We start from the raw sequence: 27,817 nt of genomic DNA on the forward strand, positions 1-27,817 counted from the left end.
GCTAAAGAGTCAGGATCGACAGGGCTTCGGGCAGTGGTTCTCTGACTGCAGTTTCTGTGCTTGCAATATCTATTTAAGAGGCAAGTGCCCAGACCCCAACCCAGCAGGTTCTGACTCCAGGAGCCCGGCGTGGGGCCCACATGTCTGCATTCTCAGATACAGAGTCAGGGTCCATGCTGCAAGAAACAGGCAGGGAAAGAGGCTGCTCTGTGCCTAAGCGAGGGACGGCCCAGCAAGGACCCTGACCCACCATAGAAGAAGCACTAGAGAAAGAGGCCTTTCCCGGGTCCATAGTGAGCGCTGGCTGCCACCTCCTGCGTGTGCTAAGCACTTAAACACATCATTGCTGGAATTAATCCCTTAGCAACCGCATTAGGAGAACACTCTCATTCCCATGTGCTACAGGTCGAGTTATGTCCCCCAAACTCCTATGCTGACATCCTAACCCCCCAACTGGACCTCAGAATGTGACTGCATCTGGAGACAGGCTCTTTAAAGGTGATTAAGTTAGAACGAGGTCATATGGGTGGACCCAACAAATTCCATCTGACTGGTATCCTTTGAGGAGGTGATCAGGACCCTGACACGCACAGAGGGGTGACCAGGTGAGGATACAGTATAAAGATGGTCATCCACGGGCCAAGGAGAGAGCCCTTGGGAGGAGCCGACCCTGCCAACACCCTGCTCTCATCTGTGAGGCCATCAGGCTCTGTTGTTTAAGCCTCCCAGCTGGAGGAAACACAGAGAGAGGTGTGGATAAGGAACTGAGACCAGGCTTCCCAGTGGTTAGGGCTCTGCACTCCCACCGCCGGGGGCCCGGGTTCGATCCCCACTCTGGGAACTAAGATCCCACACGCCACTGCACAGTGGAGAGATGGAAGGGATAACATGGGAGCCAAGTCCCCCGGCCCCTCCAAAGCTACTGCTCCCAACCCCACCCTTAAAGGGCCAAATGAGAATCTGCTTGTGAAAGCATCCCAGAAATGTAAACACCTGCCCCAAAGTTCGGGATCTGCCATCGTTCCTCCTGATCAGAGGTGGCCACCCTGGGACCATCCAGGCCACACTGAGCCCCATTACAGGCCCTCATCACACACGCTTGAGATCACAGGACCACTCTGAACAGGAACGCGCCTCTGGCTCACCACAGACACTGCACAGAGTCTTTAGTTTAAAAGGGAAAAAAAAAAATCAAAAGAACCAAGATTTAAACAACAGGAACTATTCTGTGGGTGGGAGACCCTGCACAGCTCAGCTAATCCTGGAACCAGACTCTTGGAACCGAGCGCTGAGCGGTGCAGCCATGGCCCGCGCGATCCAAACAGACCAGGTGGACAGGGCCTGTTGCTGCTTTAATAGGAAAAAAAAAAGTGGCAAATCTGAGGCTTAGTTGGTGGGGCCAGCATCATCTCAAACGCACACTGTTAGAGGAACTGCAAGGTTCCTGCTTCTGGGAACTGTGCCAGCCCAGGACCTGCCTGGAGCCCAGGAACCTGCGGGGAGTGGGCAGGGAGACCAGTGGGCCAGGGGGAGCGGGATGCGCTGGGAGGAAAACATGGAGCGACACGGGAGAGATGGGCTTCACCGAGAGGCAGGTGTCGCTGGGCTACATAGTTCTGGAGGCCCCAGGGGAGGATCCGTTCCCTGCCTTTTCCAGCTTCCACCAGCCGCCCACAGCTCTTGGCTCGTGGCCCCTTCCTCCATCTGCAAACCCAGCCGCAGCACTGCACTGCATCTCTCAGGTCACAGTGCCACAGGACTGCCGACCGCTGGGAAAGCCTCTTGCCTTTTAAGAAGGCACCCCTGGTCCACCCTGGCCATGCCCTGGTCCACCCTGGCCACCCACTCTCCCCACATCAAGGTCCTCAGTCTTAATCCCGTGGCAAAGCCCTTTACTGTGTAAGGTATCATAGTCACAGGCTCCAGGGACTAAAACACGCATCCCTTTTGGGGGCCCCTACCCAGCCTACCACAAGGCTGAGCTGGATTCCACAAGGCTGGAGCCGAGCATTTCTAACTTCTGGGAGCACGAGCCCCATGCCTTCCCTGCCACCTGCCCACCCCCACCCTGCCTCAGTTCAGTTCAGTTCAGTCGCTCAGTCGTGTCTGACTCTGTGACCCCATGGACTGCAGCACGCCAGGCTTCCCTGTCCACCACCAACTCCCAGAGTTTACTCAAACTCATGTCCAATGAGTCAGTGATGCCTCCAACCATCTCATCCTCAGTCGTCCCCTTTTCCTCCTCCCTTCAATCTTTCCCAGCATCAGGGTCTTTTCCAGTGAGTCAGCTCTTCACATCAGGTGACCAAAGTATTGGAGTTTCAGCTTCAGCATCAGTCCTTCCAATGAATATTCAGGATGGATTTCCTTTAGGATGGACTGGTTGGATCTCCTGGCAGTCCAAGGGACTCTCAAGAGTCTTCTCCAACACCACAGTTCAAAAGCATCAATTCTTCAGCACTCAGCTTTCTTTATGGTCCAACTCTAGAGTAATCTTCCCTAAGGTCCAGTAAAGGTTAAAGACGCTGTGCTTCCAACGCAGGGTGGGTGGTGGTGGGGGGCAGCGGGTTTATCCCTGCTGGGTGAACACGCTGTGTGTGGTGTGGCCAAAAAACTGAAACAATAATCTTCCCTGGCAATTCCCCCACAGGCCAGAAAGTCTGGGTGAGAAAAGCCAGGTGCAGGAGTCGCCCAGATGGTGGAGAAGGAGGGTTACCGAGCCCCTCCTTCACACCAGGCCCTGTTCCAGGCTACCGTCAGACTCACCCGAGTTCCCACGCAGAGCTGTGACCCCTTGGAGAAGTTAGTTAACCTCTCTGGGCCTCTCAGTACCCTCCTCTGTGAAATGGGATCCTCCCCAGCACCCACCTACTGCAGAGGGTGCCCAGGGAGACAAAGGAGACCAAGCGTGGAGCCAAGTGCGGGCACCCCTTGTCTGTCCCACCCATCCCAGCAGGCCAGGCGGCCTCACACCACACAAGCAGAGGACAGAAATGGCCTCAACTGAAGTCTTTTTACACTTACGAAATCCACCAGGCCCATTACAGATGAAGCTTCTGCTACATCAGTCAGGAAATGAAAAGTTACGGGTCTGGTGTATAACCATAAATCACCCACTTGTGAATACATATATAGTAAGTCATTAACACTAATGCCATCTGCAGAGAACGCCACCCAGAGAACCAAGTCCTGAACGGTTCGGCTCTGAATAGCACCATTCTCTCCTGGAATAAGACAGAGCTCTGGGCCAAAATTAAGTCCTGGCTGAAGGTGAGAGCACTTACACCCACAGATGACTCTGGTGAATTGGTTCCTGTCCAGTCTTAAAACAAAAATAAATCAGAAAAAAAAAAAAAAAAAAAACCTTGAGCCCCCGTGTTACCAAGATAACTCACGTGAATATAATAGCACTTTCAGAAACCCTGGCTCGCTCGTATAATCCTCCTGACAGCCCTCTAGGGTCAGGATCATTTATGGAGGCTCAGAGCAGTGAAGGGACCTGCCCCAGGGCTCACGGGGCCAAGAAACCAAGACAGCCAGCAACTCACCCACCACCAGTCATCACTCACATGGAGAGAAGCAACTGACCCAGCACCCCCAACCCTCTATCTCTCCCCTAAAAGCCTCCTGGTGAGCTGCCTTACACATTTGGGGGTAGCAACTGCTGTGCACAAAACACCCATTTGGAAATTACATCTCACATGACGTAGAAGAATACTAAGTACTTCTCCAACTCTTGGCTGTGACTGCCAATCCCAGGGGTCGGGGGGAAGGTGAAGCCGGATTGCAGGTGGACATGAATGACAGGAGTCCTGTCACAGCCGCACAGGGTCTTGGGCCACAGGGAAGAAGAGCCCTGGCCCATGTCCCATACGGGCTCATCTCCTTGGAGGATGCTGCCATGGTGAAGCTCTTGCCCTCTCTCCCTCTAAGACGTGTAAAGTGAGAGTGATAATGAAGTCATTCAGTTTTGTCTGACTCTTTGCAACCCTATGGACTATAGCCCACCAGGTTCCTCCATCCATGGGATTTTCCAGGCAAGAATACTGGAGTGGGTTGTCATTTCCTTCTCCAGGGAATCTTCCCGACCCAGGGATGGAACCTGGGTCTCCCGCATTGTAGGCAGACTCTTTACCATCTGAGCCACCAGGGACATGTACTCCACATCAGAGCCAGGGTCAGCTGTGTGTGCTCCGGACACCCAGACAGAGAGCTGGCTCCAGCTTGGGGAAGGAGGGCATCCCAGAGGAGCCAAGGCCTGCTGCTGAGCCAAAGGAACAGCAAAGACAAATAGCTGGAGGTCAGAAGGTCCGTCTAGTCAAAGCTATGGTTTCTCCAGTAGTCATATATGGTATGAGAGTTGGACTATAAAGAAAGCTAAGTGCCAAAGAATTGATGCTTTTGAACTGTGGTGTTGGAGAAGACTCTTGAGAGTCCCTTGGACTCAAGGAGATCCAACCAGTCCATCCTAAAGGAGATCAGTCCTGAGTGTTCATTGGAAGGACTGATGCTGAAGCTGAAACTCCAATACTTTGGCCACCTGATGCGAAGAACTGACTCATTGGAAAAGGTCCTGATGCTGGGAAAGATTAAAGGGAGGAGGAGAAGGGGACAACAGAAGATTTGATGGTTGGATGGCATCACCGACTCGATGGACACTCCGGGAGTTGGTGACGGACAGGGAGGCCTGGAGTGCTGCAGTCCATGGGGTCGTAAAGAGTCAGACACGACTGAGTGACTGAACTGAACTGGACTGAGTGACTGAACTGAACTGAACTGAGAAAGGGATACATTTGGGGGATGGTGATGGTCCAAAATGGCTGGAGCTCAGGGTGGACCTAGGGCGAGAGGCCACAGTAGCCAGTGACCCCGGCTAGAAACCCAGCACGTCTGTCAGAAAGCCAGGCCAGCTTCAAAGTGCATGGGGAAAAGGGAAGGGAGGCAAGTGCTCTACAAAAGCCAGAAGGTGTCAAGAGAGACCACCCCAAGTCTCCCCAAAGAAAGAAACCACACATGTCATAAGTGCTGCTGCTGAGAAGGAAAGTGAGGCCCTCACGCAGGGCTCCGCAGGCAGCAGCCTGCCTCTCTCACCCTCTCCCCTCTGATTTGCACCCTGACAGCGGCAGGTAGAGACAGGGTGGCTCAGGGTACAGAGGCAGAAGGCAGGCAGGCCCGCACCCACCAGGCCACTCTCTGCCCAAGAGTCCTGCCAACACCACCTGACCTTCACCCCCATATCCAAAGAGGAAAGTGTGTTTGTCACTCAGTCATGTCCAATTCTTTGCAACCCCATGGATTGTAGTCCACCAGGCTCCTCTGTCCATGGAATTCTCCAGGCAAGAATACAGGAGTGGGTGGCCATTTCCTTCTCCAGGGGATCTTCCCGACCCAGGGATTGAACCCAGGTCTCCTGCGTTGCAGGCAGACTCTTTACAATCTGAGCCCCATACCCAAAGAGTGGCCATCAGAGCTCTGAAAGCAGTACCCACCACAGGGTTCCGACCGTCTGCTTTAAGAGCCCGAGGAGGACGGGGATCACGTGCCAGCCTCTTTCAACACACGCTGAAACCAACCTCCTACCTGCCCTGTGATGTGCTGGGGTGACCAGGCAGCATTTGCTCAGTCCCTGTGGCCAGCAGTCCGTGAGACAGGGAGACACCCTCTGCACTCACTGTGAGAAGCAACCTCAAGAGTGCACGGCTCAAGAAATTCACCTGTATACCCCCAAGCAGGCCTGGGAGGGAGGCTGTCTGCTGCCCCTGCTGTATGCTTGTTCTGTCCAGGATGTATTTGGGGGAGCCCCCAGCAAGTACAGGCACCGAGGCAGAGTCCTGCCACCACAGGCCCATGGCAAACATCCAACTTCACCCCCTCGTGTTCTCCTGGGCCTCACCTCACTTTCAGGGGGCTCTACAGCAGGTTAGATGTTAGTGCAACAACCTGTCTCTTGCACAGAGTTTTAAAAATCCCCAACTGCTTTATGTCCCAGGAACCACACCCCAAAAAGTGGGGAAAAGCCCAATGTGATCTCATTCAACAAGGACCCGGATGGCAGCCCCGATTTAGCTGGGAGAGTGGGACTGCAGGGCAGGGACAGTGAGTCAGGCGGCTGGTACTTGAGCCGCCCATCCTGGGCTCCTCCAGCCAGGAGAGCTGATGCTTAACACACACCCGCAGTTCCGACTCATGACTTCCTAAAACCATGCATGGTGAGGAAGCTTCTCTTCTCTCCAGCGAAAGTTGGCAATTTGATCTCTAGTTCCTCTTCCTTTTCTAAACCCAGCTTGGACATCTGGAAGTTCTTAGTTCACATAATGCTGAAGCCTACCATTCAAGAATTTCAGCATGACCTTACTAGCATGGGAGATGAGTGCAATTATCCGATGGTTAGGACATTCTTGCTTCCCTAGTAGTTCAGAGGTTAAAGCGTCTGCCTGCAATGTGGGAGACCCGGGTTCGATCCCTGGGTTGGGAAGATCCCCTGAAGAAGGAAATGGCAACCCACTCCAGTATTCTTGCCTAGAGAATCCCATGGACAGAGGAGCCTGGTGGGCTATAGTCCACGGGGTTGCAAAGAGTCGGACACGACTGAGTGACTTCACTTTCTTTCACTTTCTTTTCTTGGGAATTGGGTTGAGGATTGACCTTTTCCAGTCCTGTGGCCACTGCCGGGTCTTCCAGATTTGCTGACATAATGAATGCAAAACCTTGATGGCATCTTCCTTTAGGGATTTGAATAGTTCTGCTGGAATTTCGGGAACTTCCCTGGTGGCTCACATCCATTAGCTTTATTAACAGCAGTGCTTCTTAAGGCCTTCTTGACTTCACAAAGCTTCTCTGCAGGACACACCAAAAGAAACACCATGGCAGCTCTGGGCCCAGTGCTGGCGACTGAGGCCTGGTCAGCCTGATGCTGGTGCGGGAGGCCCGCTGGGACCCACTGTGAGCAGTCCAGTTCAGAAACAGGTGCAGGGAAAGCTCAAGAGCCCTGGGATCCTGGAGGCCCCACGGAGACAGCCCAACCCGGCCCAGCACACTGGAGCTCACACCCATCCTGATCTGGCCTCCTGGAGCCAGAGAACTTGGACAAGCCTCCCTCTGAATCCCCGTGTCCTCATCTGTAAAACAGAGGTGGCCCCAGAGAAAACTCCCTGAGAAATGTGATTGTGGCAGCCAACGGGTTAAAAGCACTGAGTTCAACCCAACAACTCGCCACCCTCCATACACACACACACACACACACACAGAACAAACAACACCCGGGCAGTTATTCACCATGATGATAAAGAATCCTATTTTCACCAAAGGTCAGTTAGACAGGTGAGGAAGGAACAGGAAACATCTCTTCACCCTCCCCTGCCTCTCTGGGAGCCCGGACCGGAATACCAGACCACTGGAGCCGGAGTGCTGTTGTCATGGCAACCAAAGTCTTAACAACTTTGGCATTTCCACAACCTGTGATTGATCCAGCTCTCAAAATTAACATTGTACAATGAAACGGCATTTGCATTTAATTTATTTTAATTGGCTTTTACATAACCAAACATCTTGGTTTCCACCCTTAATAACAACAGGGTGAGTGAGTTCTGAATAGTGGGACCCTTTAAACAGCAAGATGAAGGCAAATAATTTAAAATTTTTGTGTTTGGAAAAATATTGCACTGATTTGCTAGAAGCACCTTTTTGCTTAATTTTCCTCTTTTTTTCTGAGAGGACAACAGGACCTTCTGCATCTTGAAATTCATCAACTGAAATTCAAACTGTTTCTGCATCACATTTAAAAATTAATGATTAGAATGCTTTTGGTGCATTAGTGCAAGGTGTGGGAAGCAGCAACAACAGAAGTGTATGTGAGTTCCATGGGACAGAGTCTTTTTTTTCCCCCATTGATGTACCCCTTGTGCCTAGTAGAGTCCCCGGCACACAGTAGGCCTGAGATAACCATTTGTTGAATGAATGTGTATGTGTTCAGTTGCTCAGTGGTGTCTGACTTTTTGTGACCCCATGGACTATAGCCCACCAGGCTCCTCTATCCTTGGGGTTTTCCAGACAAGAATACTGGAGTGGGTTGCCATTTCCTCCTCCTCCTTCCTGACCCAGGGATCAAACCCGCATCTTCTGTATTGCAGGTGGAATCTTTACCACTTGAGCTATCTGGGAAGTGAAGACCAACTCTCACTACCGAGATGAAGTGTGTATAGCACTCAGCTCGGTGCCAGGTACTTGAGCTTTTAGTAATACTATTTTCATTATTAATATAAGTGAGCTGAGGCTGCTGCCCCACAGGCACTGCTGGGCCTAAAGATATAGGCGCAGGTGGGAGAGTAGGGACCTCACCTGGGGGCCAACACCTGGAACTGCCTCAGGCGCCCACCGCCTGCAACAAGTCCAGCTGCAGATCCACCTACTGGAAGGGCTGCTTAAAGGTCTGATGCAAAGCCCAGCATAGGCCAGACTTTCTAGTGTGCTTAGTCATGTACGACTCTTTTCAACCCCATGGACTCTAGCCCACCAGGCTCCTCAGTCCATGGGGATTCTCCAGGCAAGAGTACTAAAGTGGGTTGCATGCCCTTCTCCAGGGGATCTTCCCAACCCAGGGATCAAACCCAGGTCTCCTGCATCTCCTGGTGGCTCATTACCGTCTGAGCCACCAGGAAAGCCCAGACTCTCTAGACCACTCGTGTTTGATCTCTGTTCTCTGGGGAATTCTGCCTACTGGGAAGAAAGATGTGTTGTTTTTTAAACTGTTGTCCCCCCACCTCCCCCCGAGATGCTCTGACACAGACAAAAGAGTCAGGTGCACAGGGAAAGGGATCAACTGACATGAAAAGCCCTGCTTGATTCTTGAAGGATGTGTGCGTGCCTCCTGGGGGGAGGGGGCAGTCAGGGATTCCCAGCAGAGGGAACGGCAGGTGCAAAGGCCCAGAAGAGTGAATGGTGACAAGGACCTGCCGGTCAGTGGAGTTCAAGACCTCACGTGGTGGATGAAAGGTTGGTCAAGAGGCCAGGCAGGGTCGAGGGTCACAAGGAGGGCTTCTCAGGCCATGCTTAGCATTTGAACTTTGCAAGCAAGGATTTGAGAGCATGGAGCAGCACAGAGAAGGCTTGTGCTGGGCTGGAGCTGGGGGGTGGGCGGGTCTGGTGGGGTGTGGGGAGAGGCTGGGTCAGGAAAGCCGCCAGAAACTGACCATCACACGTGCAGGTGGTGAGTGCAGCACAGACAATGAAGCTGGAGAGACTGGGATGCACCTGGGGCATCTTGATGACTAACTTAGAGACCAGCTTGAAAGGATGGAGGGAAAGGGAAGCTGAGAAGGGGCTGAAACGTCTCCCAGCCCTCCCCCACCGCTTCCACGTAACTGAGAAGCAGTGGTCTATCCGGGGGCTTGGGAATAGTAGATTCTGTTTTGGACATCCTATCAAAACAACCTAAAACCCAACAAACTGTGGCTTAAACAAGAAAGGCTTTTCTTTGTGTCCAGGGCGTGGGCAGCAGTTCAAGAATGCCATCAAGGACCGAGAGTCTTTTTCTGCTCCACCATCCTTAGCACATGGATTTCAGCCTCGTGATCACAGGATGGCTGCCCTATTTCCACAAATTACATCTGCTTTCCAGGCAGGAAGATGAATGGGCCAAAAGCTTCCTGTCTTGGGACTCTGGCTGTTTATTCAGGAAGGGAGCGGGGATAGGAGCGCAAGCCAATGGCCTTGAACTCATCTCACTGGCCAAAACTCCCGGTGTTCTCCTGGCTGGAAGGTGGCGCCTTTCGTTGTCCAGTCTCTGAGCCCAGGGGCCCTCATTTTGCTATTCACTGTGCCTGCCACCCTGCTCAGCTTCCACGTGACCAGCTCCCTCATTTTTTCCAGTCTTTGCTCAAATGTCACCTTCTCATTAGGCTTTCTCTGATCACTCTACTTAAAATTTCATTTCTCACCATCCTTCATAAATACCTCTGGCCCTTCACTAAACTTATTTTTTCCACACCTCCTTTTTCTTCTTTTTGGCTGTATCATATGGCTTAGGATATTAGTTCCCCTTGGGATCGAACCTGGGTCCTCAGCAGTAAAAGCCCAGAGTCCTAACCACTGGACCGCCAAGGAATTCTCCCTTTGTTCCCCCTCACATCTTCTATTATCACTATATACTAAATTACCATATTTTATTATGTATACACTATACTATACTCTGGTCTTACCAGGTGGTGCTAGTGGTAAAGAACTCACCTGCCAACGCAAGAGACATAAGAGATGTGGGTTCGATTCCTGGGAAGATCCCCTGGAGGAGGAAATGTCAACCCGCTCCAGTATTCTTGCCTGGAGAATCCCATGGACAGAGGAGCCTGGTGGGCTACAGTTCATAGGGTTGCAAAGAGTTGGACATGACTGAAGCAACCTAGCATCCATATTATACCATATACTACAATATTACAGTATTATGCTACATATTGAAAGTTTACATATAGTTTACATATAAAGTAAACTTTAGTTTACTGCTTCTTGTGTTCAGCTAGAAACATAAGCCCTGAGAGTGCAGGATTTCCACTGGATATTCTCTAGTGCAGAGTCTGGCACACAATGGGAGCTATGTGAATGAATGAATGAATGAGGGTTGGCTCATGAGAGAGCACCTTTCCCAACCTAGGGATTCTCCCCAAGCCCAGTCTCTGCTTAAAGGGAGACTACTCGCTACATGGTTCCTGCCCTTAGGAGCCCTGGGCCAGGAGGTGACTGGCCAGGACCAGAGCTTTGCATATGGAGTGGCCGTGTGAGCCGGAGCAGCCATGCCCCAGGAAGAGCAGACGCCTGAGCAGGCCCAGGGGACTTCTTGGAGGAGGCGACCCCTGAGCAAGGCTGGGAGTTGTGAAGGCAATCTGGGAGGGTACAGGGGCAAGCAGAAGGGTATAGCAAATGTTCCTGTCCTCAAATGGTAGCATCGAGAATCATAACCCCAAACCCCAGCACCAGCTCCCTTAGCAAGGAGGCCAGATATGAAGAAAGTCCCTTTCAAAAAGAAGAATAAAGAAAAATGTCCCTGAGAGGTTTCTACCAAGTCCCCATCCCACCCCTCTGTCACTGACAAAGGTGGACCACATAGCTGGCTGTAATCCAGGAGTGGGTTTAAGGGGAGCTGCTTGCTCAATATATGATCTGACCTGAGCCAAGCTGACTGCCCATATTTCAATAAATGTCTTTAATCTGAGCAGTAAGTTCCCAGGCTGCCCAGCACACAAACAGCCAGTCACTCCCCTGCCCAGCAGAGGACAGGAGCAAAGACGGAGCAGATCCAATGTTCCAGAAGGATGGAGGGGCAGATACAGATTTCCACGTCCTTTGTGAGGCTCGGACAGAGCATTCCCCAGCTCTCTTCTGTGGACTAACATCTTGCAGGTGGAAAATGAAAACCACAGGTTAATCCCAGATGAGAAAAAGGAAAAGGACAGAAGACTGGGAATTCAAATTCCACAGAGGGAGCCAGAAAGACCCTGCTCTTTTAGGCAATCATGTGTCAAGAGCAGCAGGATGTGAATAAAAAGGTTGGTAATGATGATGGTGATGGTGGTGATGATGATGGTGATGGTCCTTACATTTATACAGCAATTTGGAGTTTATAAGAAATGTAATGGCTATTTTTACAACAATCCTAAGAGGGAGGTTCTATACTTCCCATTTCACAGATTAGGCAACAGATGTTCCAGGGCAGTGCCTGGCAGACCCAAGGGGGACCTGCATGAAGAAGGTGAAGGTGGGTGGTAGTTGAGCCTCAGGGAGGAGAACAGGATTGAGACAGAGAGATAGAGGTGGCTTTTTCTCCTTTGAAAAGAATGACTCTGTTCCCTGTCCATTAGATGGGAAGGAAGTCAAGGCAGGATCAGGAAGAGACATCTCCAGTTCCGTTCAAATTGGAGCTCAACTAGTCAGGATGTCCCTAAGCCCAGGGCATGTGGGGCCTGTTTCCCTGTTCAGATCACAGCATCCTCTGAGGCTATGAGACCAAGATCTCTGTTCAAATCACAGCACACACAGAGGGTGGAGTCTGCCACTTTCTCAACCTCACCGACACCCAACAGAGTCACCAACTCTGTTCCATGACCAGGGGCAGCCTCTTCAGGCTGAGACAATCCCACTCAAGGTCCCAACCAGTTAAGGAGCTTGTGCAAAACGGGCTGTCCAGCGGTGGGGCTGCAGGACGCCTGTGCTCATTACCAACCCGCAGAAGGGAAGGATAAGAGAGGATGTGCCTTCTGCTGAGGAAGTGACTGCAAAGAAGCACAGGGTGGGAGAGAGAGGCTGGGACGCCCACCATGGGCCTCCAGCTGCTGATGCTGGGACAGGGGGCGGGGTGCTCTGTTTCTGTGAGATCAGAGGATGCTGAAGCCGAATGGGATGCAGCAAGGAAGGAAACTGCCAGGTTTTTGACAAGACCCAGGGGGTACAAGGAGCTTTCTACACAGTTAACCATCAAGTGGTTGCCTTTAGAAACTGTTAGATGGAGAGAGACCCAAGAATAGGCATGAATAGAATTTTTTCATGTATAAAATTATGATAAGCAGACTGATAAAGCACTGTTTGCACATTCTGGAAAATGCTCGTGAATAAAAACAGCTCAAAAAAGTCAGCAGCTATGTCATCCCTCCAACAAGGCCCAGCCCCCTCGTCCTGTGGGACAGTGAGCGGAGTTCAAGGCCCCTGGTTTGGCAGTAGCTGACAATATAAATCAGGGCAGCTCAGACCAGGGCCCCCCTTGGCTTCTGGTTGCCTTGGGTCACAACTTTAATATAAGCTGCACAAGGGCAGGCCCACCACCATCTTGCTCATCAGTGTATCCCCCAGCTTGGCTTATGACATAGAATTATCAAACTAATTTGTTCAACTGTCTGGGGCAATCACATTCACATAGGAGAGAGCATTCTTAGCTTTATTAAAAGATTTTTTTTCCAGTTGCTGTTTCGGGATGGGTGTTCCTTCAATGCATTTTAAGCATTTTGAAAGGAAAATAGGGTTATACAGCATTATAAATTAAGCAAACAGAACGAAGGGCAAAATCATGTCAGAAATCCCCTTGTAAGTCAATAAAACATCGGACCTTTGTTTAGAAAAATTTAATTCACAAACACAATTTCAGGAATATCACAGAAAGTGAGATTTATTCCTTCTCCAGGACAAATGAGATACCCAGGAAACCAGTGGGACACACCCGGTCTCCATGGTAACCTACCTGTCTCCAGTGACAGGAGAGCTTCCTTCCTGCCGCCCTGTGGAATGACACAATAACCTAACAACTGGCTTTCAAAAATAACAATTTCGGAACACAGGAGCCAGACAAATTTTTAAAAAGTATGATTTCCTCATGATGAGCATTCTGAAATAATTAACCAGATGTGCATGTAATTTTGCTGGCAATTATATTTTTTCTCAAGATCATAAATATGGACACTAGATTATCCAAGAAATTATAAGCTGGCACTAAGCAAGTAGCAGAGGCAGCCTCTGATTTCTCACATTTTATAGCAATATTATTTGCCTAGAAAGACAGCCCAGCCCCCAAGCATCCCTCCCCTTCATTCACTCTGAAATTAATCTTTCATATTAGCCAATTTCTCTGATGGCTGGCTTCGCCTTCATAACTTTCCACTGCTGACTCAATATCCTGGACTCAGACAGATTAAACCCCTGAAAAATGATGGGAATAACGCCTGAGAAGCCTTTTGGAGGGACGCCACTGAAAGTCAGGCATGGCCCTAAGAAGTACTGAGATGGCCCTGCTCACCAGACCATAAATAAACACAGTCAATCCAATGTGAGCCCAAGGTCAAGTCAAGTCAACCCAACATCAACCCAAGTCCAAGGCTGGAGCAGCAAAGGCATGGGGCAGGGGGAAGGACCATCCCTGGGAGTCCTTCAATTCACAGCTGAAGACCAGCAGTTCCACTCTGGGGGAGTCAGGAAGGAAGAGCCAGGATGGGGTACCAAAAGAGTTATTTTCAAAAACAGGAGCTGAAAAACATCAGCCTGAGAGACAAATAGTAAAGGCGATTATTCCTGGAAGAAGGCCACTGCATGAGCACTCGGTGATGAGAACAGAGAAGGAAAAGCGGGGGCAGGTAGGTCCGAGGACATCAAACCACCTCATTAAAACCTTGTTAAAACACCCAGTATCAACACAGCAGGACTCTCGAAGCCTCTGTCCAGGTCAAGACACAAAGTGAACGCCCAGATTCAAGCAGCACCTGCTAGATTATATACAAACTCTACCCCTACCATGTTGAAATGGTGAATTCCTTGGGAGACTTGGAACAATTTTTTTATATCCAAGTTAATAGAGTTACTCAGTATTGAATTTAGATGAGATTAACAAATTCTAATAATGTAGTATGATAAATTTCCATTAATTCAAATCATCACAAGTATGGAATTTATGGGTTCCAGCCAGTCTGACTATAAAAAGAAACTTTGCTAAGTAAATTAAGAGGATAAACAAGATTATCAGAGGAATGCCTTCTTGAGGCTCCTTTTTAAAACCTTTTTTTTTTTTTCCCCCAATTGCAAAACAAATATAGGCCCATGGGTGAAAATTTAGAATGTAGAGCAACACACACATACAAAAAAGAGAAACTCATGATCCCATGGAGCTTCCCAGGTGGCTCAGTGGTAAAGAACCTGCCTGCCAATGCAGGGGACATGGGTTCGATCCCTGGGTCGGGAAGAGCCCCTGGAGGAGGAAGTGGCCTCCAGTATTCTTGCCTGGGAAGTCCAATGGACAGAAGAACCTGGCAGGCTACAGTCCATGGGTCACAAAGAGCTGGACATGACTGAGTGACTGGGCACACACGCACACACAATCCTGCCAGACTCGACTGCTGTTAACAGTTCAGCATATTTCCTTCCCTTCTATTTTCTCTGATCTTTTTTTCCCTCCTAAACATAATGGGAATGAAGTTGTCTGCACAGTTCTACATCTTGCTTTCCAGCCCCGTATTTAGACGACACATTTAAATTGCTTGTTTTCAACCCCTTTAGCAAACACCTACTAGCTTACTATCAGAAATGTGTTCATTTCAAAGAATTCTCTGTAACTCATTAAAAAGACCAATTTGAGGTGAAAGCCAGTCAGGAATTTACATCAGTACATACACTCTCATCTGAAAATAATACAGTCACTTGTCTTCTACAATACTCCCTACTTCTGACTTCTCTCTGGTTTACAGTTAGTCAAAACATGAAGCTCAGTTCACCAGTTTCTTAGATTGTGAGTGGCATGACCTCCCAGGAAAAAATAGAAGTGCCCCATTACACCCAGGAGGGCAACATCTACATCCTCTAACTGGCTTTTCTTGCCAGCATGTCCTCTTAGAGGAATTGTAAACAGTTTCCAAGAAAGGCGCAGATCTAGAGCCTAAGATCTCAGCTCAATTACCAACCTTCTTCCGTGCTCCCACAGCAAATACCCCGCTAAAATCAGGCTCCTCCTTGGTACCAGGAGTCCTTGTCTTCTTAATCTCAGTTTCCTTAAGACATGGCACCATCCCGGGCATAGGAAGTTATAAAAAGGCCTTGAATGGATGGATAGATGGATAGATGGATGAAATTCAGAGAAGTCCTCTCCCTAACCCCAGTACCTTCTGCCCTACCCCTTCCTTCTAGTTTGTGCTCCACAAATGGGTTCTTCAGTATTCTCAGTCTCTCTGAATGGTAATACCAGCTCCTCACATAGCAGTTGCATCTGTTTCCTAAGAGGTTTTTATTTGTTTGTTTGTTTGGAGGGGGCTGACTGTTCCTTGTAGTGTGTGGGCCTCTCTAGTCAGGCATATGTCCTGAGACATGTGGGATCTTAGTTCCCTGATGAGAGATCGAACAATATCCCCCTGCAGTGGAAGTGCAGAGTCTTAACCACTTGACCATCAGGGAAGTCCCTCATGTTTACATTTTTAAGCATTTTTTCCTGGTTTGTAGAGTGGGCAGAGAATTTAGAGGCTATCTAGCCCCAAGCTGCTTTGACAAATGAGGAAACTGAGATCTGGAGAGGAAAAACCGCTCACACCAAGTGAAAGCCAGACAATAACAGGATGGGGGGGGGGGGGGGGGGGTTATATCCACCAGCCCACGAAGCTGCAATGCCTTTCAGACCACTGTCCTGCAGTTCCCATGAAAGTGTAAAACACTCACCACCAGCGACCGCACAGAAAGCAGCATTAGTGCACTGAACCGTCCAATCACACACTCAGGCCTGCCAAGCAGGCCCCTTAGCCAAGGCGCTAAGTTTTAAAAAATTCAATTCACCCACCACCCTACAGTTGAGAGAAGAGGATGATGGTTCAGCCACACATCTGGACATCCACTGTGTCCCAGGCTCAGTGCCAGGAATGGGGGCGCCACGGAGAAGAAACCCACAGGTCCCGGCCTGCAAAGAGGCCCACTGCCCTGGGAGAGGCAGACAGCTGGGTACTCAATCTGCGAGGTCAGGCTCTGGAGACGCTCATCAGCAAAGGACCTGGACAACATACCTGGAAGCCTGAGCGGACTTGTCCTCCCAGGAGGGGCAAGGGTGGCACTGACTCCCCACTGGGCCTAAAAGAACGAGGGGTGAATCAGCCAGGGCCCTCCAGTTAGACAGACAAGCATACATCTTATATCTTGTGCACGCACACACATACTTATGTGTGTGTGTGTGTACACACACATACACTAGTCCCCCTTATCAGAGAGGGATACATTCCAAGACCCCCAGTGGATGCCTAAAACTGCAGTCAGTACTGAGCCTTATATATGCTATATTTTTTTCCTATACAAATACCCCTATGATAAAGCTTAATTTATAAATCAGGCACAGTAAGAGATAAACAACAATAACTAATAATAAAATAGAACAACTATAACAATTCACTGGAATAAAAGTTATGTGAATACGATCTCTCTTTCTCTCTCTGTCAAAATATTGTCTTATACTGTACTCATCCTTCCTGTGATGACATGCGATGATAAAATGCCTCCACGAGATAAAGTGACTGAATGACACAGGCATTGAGATGTTACATTAGGCTTCTACTGACCTGATGCTGTGTCAGGAGGAGGGCCATCTGCTTTGGGTGGTCCTGGATCACTGAACCAGGGAATCCCAGGGGGACAGAGTAGGACAGCGTGAGATTTCATTATGCCACTTAGAATACCACGAAATGCAAAACTGGGAAATTGTGCCTTTCTAGAATTTTCCATTTAACATTTCTGGGCCACGGTTGAGCATGGGTAATTGAAACCATGGAAAGTGAAACCACAGATGAGGGGAGACTACTCTCTAAACATGTATAGATTGGTTCATTATAGAAATTGGCTTACACGGTTTGAGGCCAAGAAGTCCTAGACTCTGCCATGTACAAGCCGGAGAATCAAGAAAGTCAGCAGTTCAAGTTCAAAGGCCCAAGAACCAGGAACATTGAAGTCCAAGGACAGGAGAAGACAGACATGCTAGCTCAAGAGAAAGAGCCAATTCTTCCTTCCTCCATCTTTCTGTTCTACTCAAGCCCTCAGTGGATTAGCTGACGCCTCCCACATTGCTGAGGACCATCTTCCTTACTCCATCTACTGAATGAAATGCTAATTTCTTTCAGAGACACCCTCACAGACATACCCATACATAATGTTTTACCAGCTACCTGGGCATCTCTTAGCCTTGTCACATAAAATTTAAAAATAAAATTTAATCTGACACATAAAATTAATCATCACAGATGAGATCTTTGTAAGTATCATCCCGATTAGTTATTCTCCGAGGCCACTTTCAGAGTAACATTCCATCATCCACCCATTCGGGGGCTCTGTGCCTACCATCCTGTTGTAACTCTCTTCATTAACCCCCTAATAGGAGGGGGCATCCCCCAAAGAACAGCTAATATAGCAGAAACAGGTTAGGAGCTGCAGCAGCCAAACGCTGGGAAGCAATGCTGAGACTGAGTAATGATGACGGTTATAGTGATGCTAGTGGTCACGATGGTGATGGTGAGGATGAGGATGAGGATGATGTGGTTGAACTAGAGAGACGGCAACTGGCCTAGGACAACACCCGGGGGAAGGAGCTATGAGTGGGGGGAACACAGTGAGACCTTGACCCTGCTTGAGTGTCCCCGGTGCAGAGAATCTGGAATCCCTTACCTGTGCTACACCTTCCCCTCCCCTACTCACACCAACAATGCTGAAATAATTCTCAAATGCCTAAGTTTTCACTTTACAGCTAGCTCTGAGAACTATCAGCCAGGCCATATTGTTTTTAGGTCAGGTAATAGCGAATCCCCAAGAACATATGCTAATAAAAAGCCGCAATCCTTTATCCTGTCTTTAGAGAGAAAGAAGAGGAAAACGCAATCCCAGAGAATAAGAAAGCCTACGTTTTGGCCAGCAAGAGAGCGAGGGCCTCAGCATCTGTCCCAGGCCTGCCTGTGCCTTTACTTACCGGGAGGAAGAAAGACCCCCAAATGAGCCGGAGCAGCCACTATGCCCCCCACCCCTGGACGCTGTGCCAGGCTGCCCAGGCTGAGTCACCAGTGGCGGCACTAGCCCCGGTCACTGAAGGATCTTTAATAAAGCCTGGCTCCTGCCGCAGCCCCACGCTCTGGGGAGGGCTGGGACGGACAGAGAGGGCGAGCCTACCACTAGTCCTGTCCCCCCTCCCCTCAGGGGACACCGCCCCCTGCCCCCCAACGACTCAGCCACACCGGTAAATACAGAAAATTGCACGACGTTGTCACAATCATCTTGAAACCCAGGTGATTGATTCGGAGAGGTTCTCAATTCTCTAGAAACCCAGGCAATTGATTCAGAGAGGTTCTCACTTCCCTCCAAAAGTAGATTACAGAAGCAGAGAGGAGAGAGAGGATGGGAGTGACAGGGAAGGGTGGGGAGCTGCCGTCAATTCTGTTTTCTGGAAAAGTCCTGTTAAAGCACAGGAAGGAAGCCGAGGCCTGAGCATTTTGCTGATGGAGGGAAAATGGCGCTTGTGATCCATACCCACGGCTGCTCGGAACCACAGTCCTGCCCACATTGCCAGCGGTCCCCTTCAGCCCATTGGCACCCACCTGTCCAAACTAATAAATGCTTTCCAAGCGCCCCAGGGGGAAAAGAATTGGGAGGGCGGGTGTGTCTCTTAATGGCTGCAGAAGAACCCGCAGCCCTCCAAGTTCAGGGTCACCGTGGCTGCATCAGGGACCCTGAGAGACTCTACAGAAGATGCAAGCTGGGACAATCCAATGTGGCAGCTCCCCAAACGCCAAATCATGATACCCCTCCCGCCCCGCGCACCCAGCTCCCTTCCACACACATTCACAGGCTCTCACATCACATGCCTGGTAACCTCAGTCTGGGTCAAAATGTGCCTAATGAAACCAAATTTGGAAAGAAATCCTCAGTGCCAAGGAAGAACTACAGCCTCCTCCATTTCTGCAGACAGGTGACCAGCCCGACGGGTCTTCTATATCCAGGCTTCATGAGATTGTCTGACGGGGGGCCCAGAACCCCTTATTGTTCCTGAGTAAGTTCAGGCTCAGAAAGCCTCACTTGGCCAATAAACCACAGAGTAGACATGGACCAGAACCCCCATCCCTGGTCTTTCCACCTGACCCCACCCCTGGTCTTTCCCCTGGTATATTGCTGCAACAACCCCGATCTCTCAGGAAGAAACAAGACACTGCCACTGTCCACTGTGAAAGCTCTCTGTATCAGTGGGGGAGCAAGACCACTTGTGACCTGGGGGTCTACACACCAGGCCCACGTGGACCCAAAAACACTGGGTACACAATTTCTGTGTCTCGGGCTGCACACTTGTAAAATGAAGTTTCCTTCTTCCGCTCCTTTCCTCAGAGAACAAAAATAATGCAAGAAGAAACTTCTGAAACCCACAAGGCGTGAAAACGCAAGTATTCCCTCCCTTCCCCAGGGCCTCCCTCCATCTACAGACCAAGAGACCTCTCTGCATGTCTCACACTTACACTGAGTCACTCCTACCTGGTCAGCTGTGAGCCAGGTATGAAGGAGTTTACATTGCTTGAGAGGCGATGGCAAGAAAAACTGCAGGGCAGCCCCTAACTAGCAAATATGCATGGAAAACAAAGTAATTCTTGGTTCCTCTATTTTCTGATTTGGGCATTCTCCCTCCACGTTTTCATTTCAAAAAATGGGTTTGATCCTACTTGCCTCACACGTACCTGCTGAAGTAATCCAGTGCAGCAGGGCCTCACAGCACAATGACACACACTGTATTTTTTTTAAAAATATTTATGTACTTATTATTGGCTGCACTGGGTCTTCATTGCTGTGCACAGCGTGGGAGGCTGGCCTTTCTGTAGTTGTGGAGAGTGGAGGCTACTCTAGTTCCGGTGCATAGGCTTCTCATTGCAATGGCTTCTCTTACAGCACAGCGCAGGCTCTAGAGCACACGGGCTTCAGCAGTTGCAGCACGCTGGATCACTAGTTGTGGCTTGTGGCCTTAGTGGCCTGGCGCAGGGGCGATCTTCCCAGACCAGGGATCAAACCAGTGTCCTCTGCATTGGAGGGCAGATTTGTAACCACTGGACAACCAGGGAAGGCCACCCTGTACTTTAAATTCCAATACCTTGCTGGATACTCAGGAGTTCACACAAGAAACTTAAGGGAGGCAACTTCATCCAGGCCAGTCAACATGCTCTGGGCCCCCCAGGTGCCCGGTGCTGTGCTAGGTGGTAGACAAGGGGCCAATGATACCTGAGGCTCCTTCCAAGAGCTTGCCAACCCCCAGGGAGAGAGCCCTGGCTCCTTCAGAAGCCAATTCTAATTGGAAGACTCCAAGAAGGCCTCCAGGAAGAGGCCCTCAAGCCAGATCTACAAAGCAGGGAAGAAAAGGCAAATTAAGAGACAGAAAGCCAGAGGGTGATTGCCCGGGGCCAGGGGTGGGAACAGGGAGTGACAGCTTATGGGCATGAGGGAGTCTTCTGGGCAAGGGAAACATTCTAAAACTGGGTTGTATTGCACAACTCTGTAAGTTTACTTAAAAGTATCAAATAATACACGATTTTTGGCTGTGCAGTGAGGCTTGTGGGTTCTTTAGTTCCCCAACCAGGGAGCAAATCCTTGCCCTTGGCAGTGAAAGCATGGAGTCCTAACCACTGGACCACCGGGGAAGTCCCATCAAACAATACACTTTAAATGGGTACACTTTATGGTATGTAAATTATACCTCAATAAAGTTGTTAATTTAAAAAATATTTAAAGACTGAAGTAGGAATTTAGTGGATCAAGTCTGGGTGGGAGGAGAAGGAAGACACCGTGTCCACTGGCCTGCCTCACCCTCGGAGTCCCACTTCCAGCCTCCTCGGGTCCCCAGCTGCCTCCAGAAACATGTCATCCTGCAGCTCAAACAGTGCTTCTCCCCAGGCCTGGGGCCAAGGCAGGAGCTGCTCTCCAGGCACCTGTCAGTTCCACCAGCTCATTGGATGGTCTCCCCACCCCACAACTGCAACCAAGCTCCCCAGACAGGGATGAAGCCCAGGCCCAGCTTTCAGAGTCAGGCTTGGAGCAAGGCTACAGGAGGTGTTTAGCAGTGGGCTTCTCTGGTGGCTCAATCTGTAAAGCGTCTGCCTGCAATGCAGGAGACCTGGGTTCAATCCCTGGGTCAGGAAGAACCCCTGGAGAAGGAAATGGCAACCCACTCCAATACTCTTGCCTGAAAAATTCCATGGATGGAGGAGCCTGGTGGGCTACAGTCCATGGGGTTGCAAAGAGTCGGACACAATTGAGCGACTTCACTTTCACTTTTCACTGAAGAAGAGAATGAACCTGGGGGGCGGTCGGGGTGGAAAGGGAGATGAAGAAATCAAAAAACTGACCTGAGGACAGCATGCCTGCAGCAAAGGAATACAAGCCGACCTCCAGCCTAAGGGATGAGGCTTGGCTGAGTGTTGGGAAGAAGAGGCATGAGGGTGGGGAGATGGGTGGGGCAACAGGGGGCTGACTCATTAGATGGGTGGAGAAAGAAGGGAGAAGGGGCCAGAAACTCAGGGTGGGGTGGGAGGTGTGGAGGGACTCTAGGCTCTGCTGTGATGTGTGGTAGCACGGAACACTTCAAACAAGTCCATCCTAAAGGAAACCAACCCCGAATATTCACTGGAAGGACTGATGCTGAAGCTCCAATATTTTGGCCACCTGATGCAAAGAGCTGACTCATTGGTTAAGACTCTGATGCTGGGAAAGATCGAAGGCGGGAGGAGAAGGGGACAACAGAGGACGAGATGGTTGGATGGCATCAAGTTCATGAACTTGGGCAAACTCCTGGAGATGGTGAGGGACAGGGAGGCCTGGTGTGCTGCAGCCCATGGGGTTGCAAAGAGTCGGACATGACTTGGCGACTGAACAACAATGAAGTGTGAAGCACACAACAGCACTGGGTCGGAGCAGTGGAGAGCTCACCAAGGTGACAGCAGGTGCCCGACCAAGGGGACACCTCCCTCGCTGAAGGGGACACACAGCAAGGGAAGACCAGCTAGGACCACAGGGTATTCCGGCAATCGGGGAAGACCTCCCTGAGCGGAACGACACATCCCCCAAAACTTTCTTCCTGTGTCCAGGATCATGGCGGCTTTATCCAAGGAGTAAGAGTTGAACGATCCTGAGTGTTTCTTAGCCAAGGGTCAGAAACCCGTCACTAGCTCCTCAAAGAAGGCTTCTCATCTAATGAGGCAGGCCCACTTCAGTCTCCTGGCTTCCTGTCAACTTGGGTTGTACCTGAAACTATAAAAAGAAACAAATACCCAGAAAACACAGCAGCTGGATTAGCAAGTGGGGGTGGGGGTGAGGGGTACACTGGGTTTATGAAGGAATATAAGTACCTGACAAGTGAAAGTCGCTCAGTCGTGTCCCACTAGAGTGGGAAAAAAATAAAAGAATACTGGAGTGAGTAGCCTAATCTTTCTCCAGGGGATCTTCCCGACCTAGGAATCGAACCAGGGTCTCCTGCATTGCAGGCAGATTCTTTACCAGCTGAGCCCCTCTGAAGGAAAATGAAAAGGTAAAAAGAAAGCATCTTGGCTACCCCAATGCAGCAGGGGAGGGAGCCTGAGGCCTTTCAGAAAGTGTCTTTACTTAGTCATGTGTCACGAACACCAAGTTGTGAAGCTTTGCCTCTGAAATTCAATTTGACTTGAAATGACACAGCCAAGGTGAGGCTCTCTGAAAGGATTCACTGTGCTTTTCAGATGATTTTTTTAAAAATTCTTTAGACCTGCACCTTGCTCAGTGCCTAATACACGTTCCACCTGTCAAACTGTATGGATTACCTGAAGTTACATGAAATCCACACTAGTAGATTCCAACACATTTTTTTTTTCCTTCTTTTTGGTGGAAAGTGATTTGAAAGAGTTTTTTCCCATGGGGCAAGAGGCACCAAAAGACCCTAAGTCTGCTCTGCTGTCTCCATACACGATAACCCTCCGTCATCCTGATTGGAAACTGAGCCCAAAGGGAAGAGGATAAGACCCACACAAGATGCACAGATCTGCAGCCTTGCGGGTGGGCATGAAAACATACAAGGAACCCGAAGAGACTACAGGAGAATGGTGAGTCCCAGAGTAGAGTGTGATTAAGCCTCCAAGGGCTCTCTTTCCCCAGCACAATGACATCAGGGGCTGACAAACTAGCAAAACACACATAATCCCCCGTCAAGTCTGAGCTGGCAACTCATAAACTGGAAGCATCAACCTGCAACAAACAAGCACAGTTTAGGTCTTGCTGGAACGCTAAATTCTCATACAAACCCAATCCTCAACCTAGATAAAATGTCAGCTGCAGAGAGGCTTACTCTCCGGTGCCAAATAAACTCTGGGGCTCCTTATTAATTTACTATCCTGGATTATCAGACCGTGGCACTTCACCACTTCCAAAGGGGCAAGGCAAGGTCTTATCATAAGTAAGTTTGGGGGAAGGTCTGTTGGAGGAAGGGGAAGACAGACTACTCGGATGCACAAACACTCACCATCGTATTTCATGTGAATGTTGAAATTATGTGTGCGGAGCCCTGAGGGCAGGAATTGCAAGCCCTGGATGACAGCACTACCTCTGCACCAGATGAAACGCCACAGAAGCTCCAGGTAGAAAGGGGGCTTGGTGAGCGCAAGACCTGGGCTAGGGAGTGTGGGCCAACGAGACCCCACTCCTTGACCTTCTGTTTTTCTAATTCTGCATGGCCCTGCGGCCAGAAAGGCACTTTAGGAGAAATCCTGAAGGAATTTGTTCAAGCTTTTTGTCTTGGAGTCTCTCTCGAGAAGGGCTTGTTGAAAATGAGTGGGTCATTGGCTACTGTTGGGGCAAATCTCTGTTCTTCTGGGCATCTGACTCCCAAAGCAAGGTCTCCCAAATTATTATTACACATTGACGTATGCTTCCCAGCTTACAAAAATCGGAACACAAATGGAGCAGGCAAGGCGAGAACATGGCACCACATCCCATGGCAAGCGAGAGGCAGAGTCCCTGGCCCTTTCTTCCAACACATTATCCAATAAAACCTCAAGAGCTCAGTAATTACAGGCACTTTCAAAAGTGAAACAGAAAAAGATCTAAGTCCATAACACTGGTTTCCTTAAGACAAAGGGCTGGTTTTAACTCGGCGGGAGGGGGAAATCCCAGCTTTTGGTCTGTCTTCTGAGCAGACAAAGTCAGACTGATTTTTTTTTTTTTAATATTATTGTTGAAATCTGATTATGGGGATGAGAATAGGATTCAGATCAAGAGCCCTCTTCTCCTCTAGGATATAAAATCTTTTTATGGAAACACGAAAAGCAGGTTGCATTCTTAGTGTGCTCCTGACACGAACTGAGGATGACAAATTAGCTTATTATTCGGTTCCCCTGGCCTGCAATCACTGTGGATATCTCAGGGCTTGGGTCCCAGCGGAAGGCAGACCAAAGGAACTGAGCCAGAGGTTTCTGCTCCTGTGTCATAGAAGCCTGCGGAAGCTTCCTTGAGAACACCAGCCGAGAGCATTGAACACTTGGAAAGGCACCGGGACCCAAGCGCAGCCCCTGCCCACTCCATGCCAGCGTTTCATTTTGAGAACCACATGTACCATGAGGTCAGCTGCTCCCTTGGTGAAAGTTGTTTTTTAGTTTTGTGTTTCTTCCCCCCCCCCCCCCCCCACCCTCCCCCGTCTGAGAAGGGTCCTGAGAGGAAGAAACCAGAGATGAAGGGGAGGAATCCCGGGCTATGGCAGAAGGCAGGCGGCAGAGCAGCCCTGGCCAGCTCGCCCTGCTGGATCTGAGCAAGCGCTCTGGTGTGGCTGGCCGGACTCCGCCTGAAAGCGAATGCTGGTTAGAGCTGCGTGCACAGTCACTGCAGTTAAATGAGCAGCAGGTTTGACACTAAACATTAAAAATTAAGGCGTGGGACTTGGAGAAAAGAGTCCCACGCAGACCCTCAGCTTCCTGCACAAGGCTGATCAGAGGGAAAAGGGATATTGGTGGGGGGCGGGGTGCAGAACGTAGAGCGTTCGATGCCAGCGCCCAAGGCAGGACTCGCCATCCTGACAATCATGCTCCTCTAGGGGGTAATGGATGTTGGCGGGGAGGAAAAGGGAGCAGCCTTCCGCGTGACCAGGCCTGGTCAGGGATGTCCCGGGAGCCCGAGATGCGTCTCTGCGGGGAGTGCCACTTTCTCACCGCTGGGCTCCCAGATGGCAGATCCGCACGCCCCCGGGGAGTAGGCACTTGTTGAACAAAAGGGCTCCTGACTCCCGCAGCCTCTGCTTTCGGCCAGGAGAGGGACCCCCGCTCGGGCGCGCCAGGCTTAGCGGCTGGAGAAGGGCGGGCGCCCGGCGCTGCGCGCTCCTGCACCTTCCAGGCGGCGGCTGCCAGGAGCCGCGGCGGGGAGACGGCGCCGCCGGCCGCCTAAACTTTCTCGGGTCTCCGAGCTTCGTGGTTAAGTTAGGGCGGCGGGAGAAGCACATGACACACGGGGCGGGGGGTGGGGTGGGGGGTGGAACAGGAGCGTCTCCCACGATAAAGGGGGAAAGAAAGGATTTTTTAAAGTGAGACGCTAATCCAGTTAACATAACACCTACTGTGTACCCGGCACTCGGTCGAACGAGAGCGAGCTTCGATGTTTCTCATTTTATCCATCACGACAGACCCCGAGGAAGGGGGGAACTGTCCCCATTTGATAAGAAAACCGCGAGCCGGGATGGTTGGCGTATCGGGCACAGGTGGCGCGGGCGCTAGTCCCCGCGATGCCCCGGCTCCTAACTCCGCCGCAGGGCTCTGCCCGCCGCCCCTCCGCCTGGGAAGGGGCGAGCAGATGGCCGCCGCGCCGGCCCCCTCCCCTGGCCAGAGCGCACAGGCGACTCAAGTGGGCGGCGCGGACTTGTCCCCGGGTGGGGGTCGCCCGGCTGTCCCCAAAGCCCGGGCTAGCCACCCTCCAGCCCCGGCCTCGGATCCCTGCTCTGTCTATAGCTCCGCACTGCGCCGGCCGGCCGGGACCCGCGCGGCTCTGCGCTCTGGTCTGGTCCGCCCACGCCCACCTTGCCCATCCACACCCCGACACGCACAGCCGCTCACACACGATAAACACTCCGCGCACTGGTCCCCACCAGCAACTGCGCCCCGACACGATTCCACAAACGCAACCCCCAAATGTGCCGATTCCAGCGGCACACACGGATGCCCCACGAGGACACGCCATTCCAGGGACACACCGCCGTACTCAGTCAACCACAACTCCACAGCGCAGAGAAACACAATCACCGCCGGCACACGCGCACACAAGCACACACACGCACACACACACGCAGAGAGCCCGACCGCAGCACACGCCCCGCACCACCCACAGCCCAACCCCTTTCCTACCTGCTCCGTCGCAGGACGCGATCTGCCGAGCTCCCCGAGCCCAAGTTCCGCGCCGCCGGCGCTGGGGGCGGGCACGGGCCGCTGCGAGGGACTGGCGCGCCGAAGCCGGGGAAGGGGTGCCTATGAGCGCGGGCCTCCGTGCGCCCGCAGCCGCCGCGCTGGCCCTGCGCTCATCGCCTCGCGGAAAGACAAAAGGAAGCCGGCAGAGAGGGAGGGAGCGAGGTGGAGGCGCCCGCGCGTCCGCAGAGCCGCCAGTCCGCCGCCTGCAGTCGCCGCGGCCCGCCCGCCAGCCACGGGAAGGAAGGGGACGCGAAGGCGGGGCCCGGAGGCGGGGCACGAGCTCAAGTTTCCTGCGGACCCGCCCCCGCTCGACCACGCCCTCCATTTAGCCCCACCCACCAACCCACGGCGGTCCCGCCCCCGGCTCTAACCCCGCCCCCTTCTGGCCCTGCCGCGCCCCGCCTCCGCCCTCTCCACGCCGGCCCCTTGCTGCCTTGACCGGGTCGCAGCCCCGCGTGGATCTCGAGGCAGGAGGCGGAACCAAGCGCCAGCTCCGCCTTCCTAACCTTTGGCCCCTGGCCTGAGAGTGTCGGAGAGGCCTGTGGGGAGGTGCCCGGGAGAAGACCGCCCCGCGTCCTCCCGGGTTCTCTGCCAGGAAGTGTGGCCCCGGTGGCCCAGGACGGGGAAGAAGCCTCTCAAGTCGCCCCAGGCCGCCGGCTAGGCCCCTTCTGGTACCACCCCCCTGCCCGTCCCGAAAGCAGATGGCACCAGCCTTCCCGCGCCTGGTTCAGGGAAGGAGCCCGGGGCCTGGCGGAGGGAGGCCTGGGTTCCAGTTCTGGTCGCCTTTGCTGACTCTAGGCCGTTTGGACAGGTCCATGGACTCCTTCGGGCTTCCCTGGTGGCTCAGCTGGTAAAAGAATCCGTCTGCAATGCGGGACACCTGGGTTCGATCCCTGGGTTGGGAAGATCCC

At 51.4% G+C, this 27,817-nt stretch overlaps 1 protein-coding gene across 4 annotated transcripts in view; it reads right to left on the reverse strand.

Moving 5' to 3' along the window:
• The window catches only part of HPCAL1 (hippocalcin like 1), a 117,954-nt gene extending 90,708 nt beyond the window's left edge, over nucleotides 1-27,246 (reverse strand). For 2 of the 4 annotated variants that reach the window (XM_044926253.1, XR_006543583.1), the window contains exons 1-2: nucleotides 26,847-27,246; nucleotides 16,503-16,566 (exon numbers count right to left, since the gene is read on the reverse strand). In XM_044926253.1, coding sequence (XP_044782188.1) covers nucleotides 16,503-16,566; nucleotides 26,847-27,231 — 449 coding nt within the window. In that variant the 5' untranslated portion in view covers nucleotides 27,232-27,246. The remainder of the gene's footprint in view (nucleotides 1-16,502; nucleotides 16,567-26,846) is intronic. The other 2 variants (XM_006073773.4, XM_006073772.4) reach the window with 2 other exon arrangements.
• Nucleotides 27,247-27,817: the final 571 nt, after the last annotated feature.

The sequence above is a fragment of the Bubalus bubalis genome, chromosome 12 (genome assembly GCF_019923935.1).
Source record: "Bubalus bubalis isolate 160015118507 breed Murrah chromosome 12, NDDB_SH_1, whole genome shotgun sequence".
In the NCBI taxonomy this organism is placed as follows: Eukaryota; Metazoa; Chordata; class Mammalia; order Artiodactyla; family Bovidae; genus Bubalus; species Bubalus bubalis.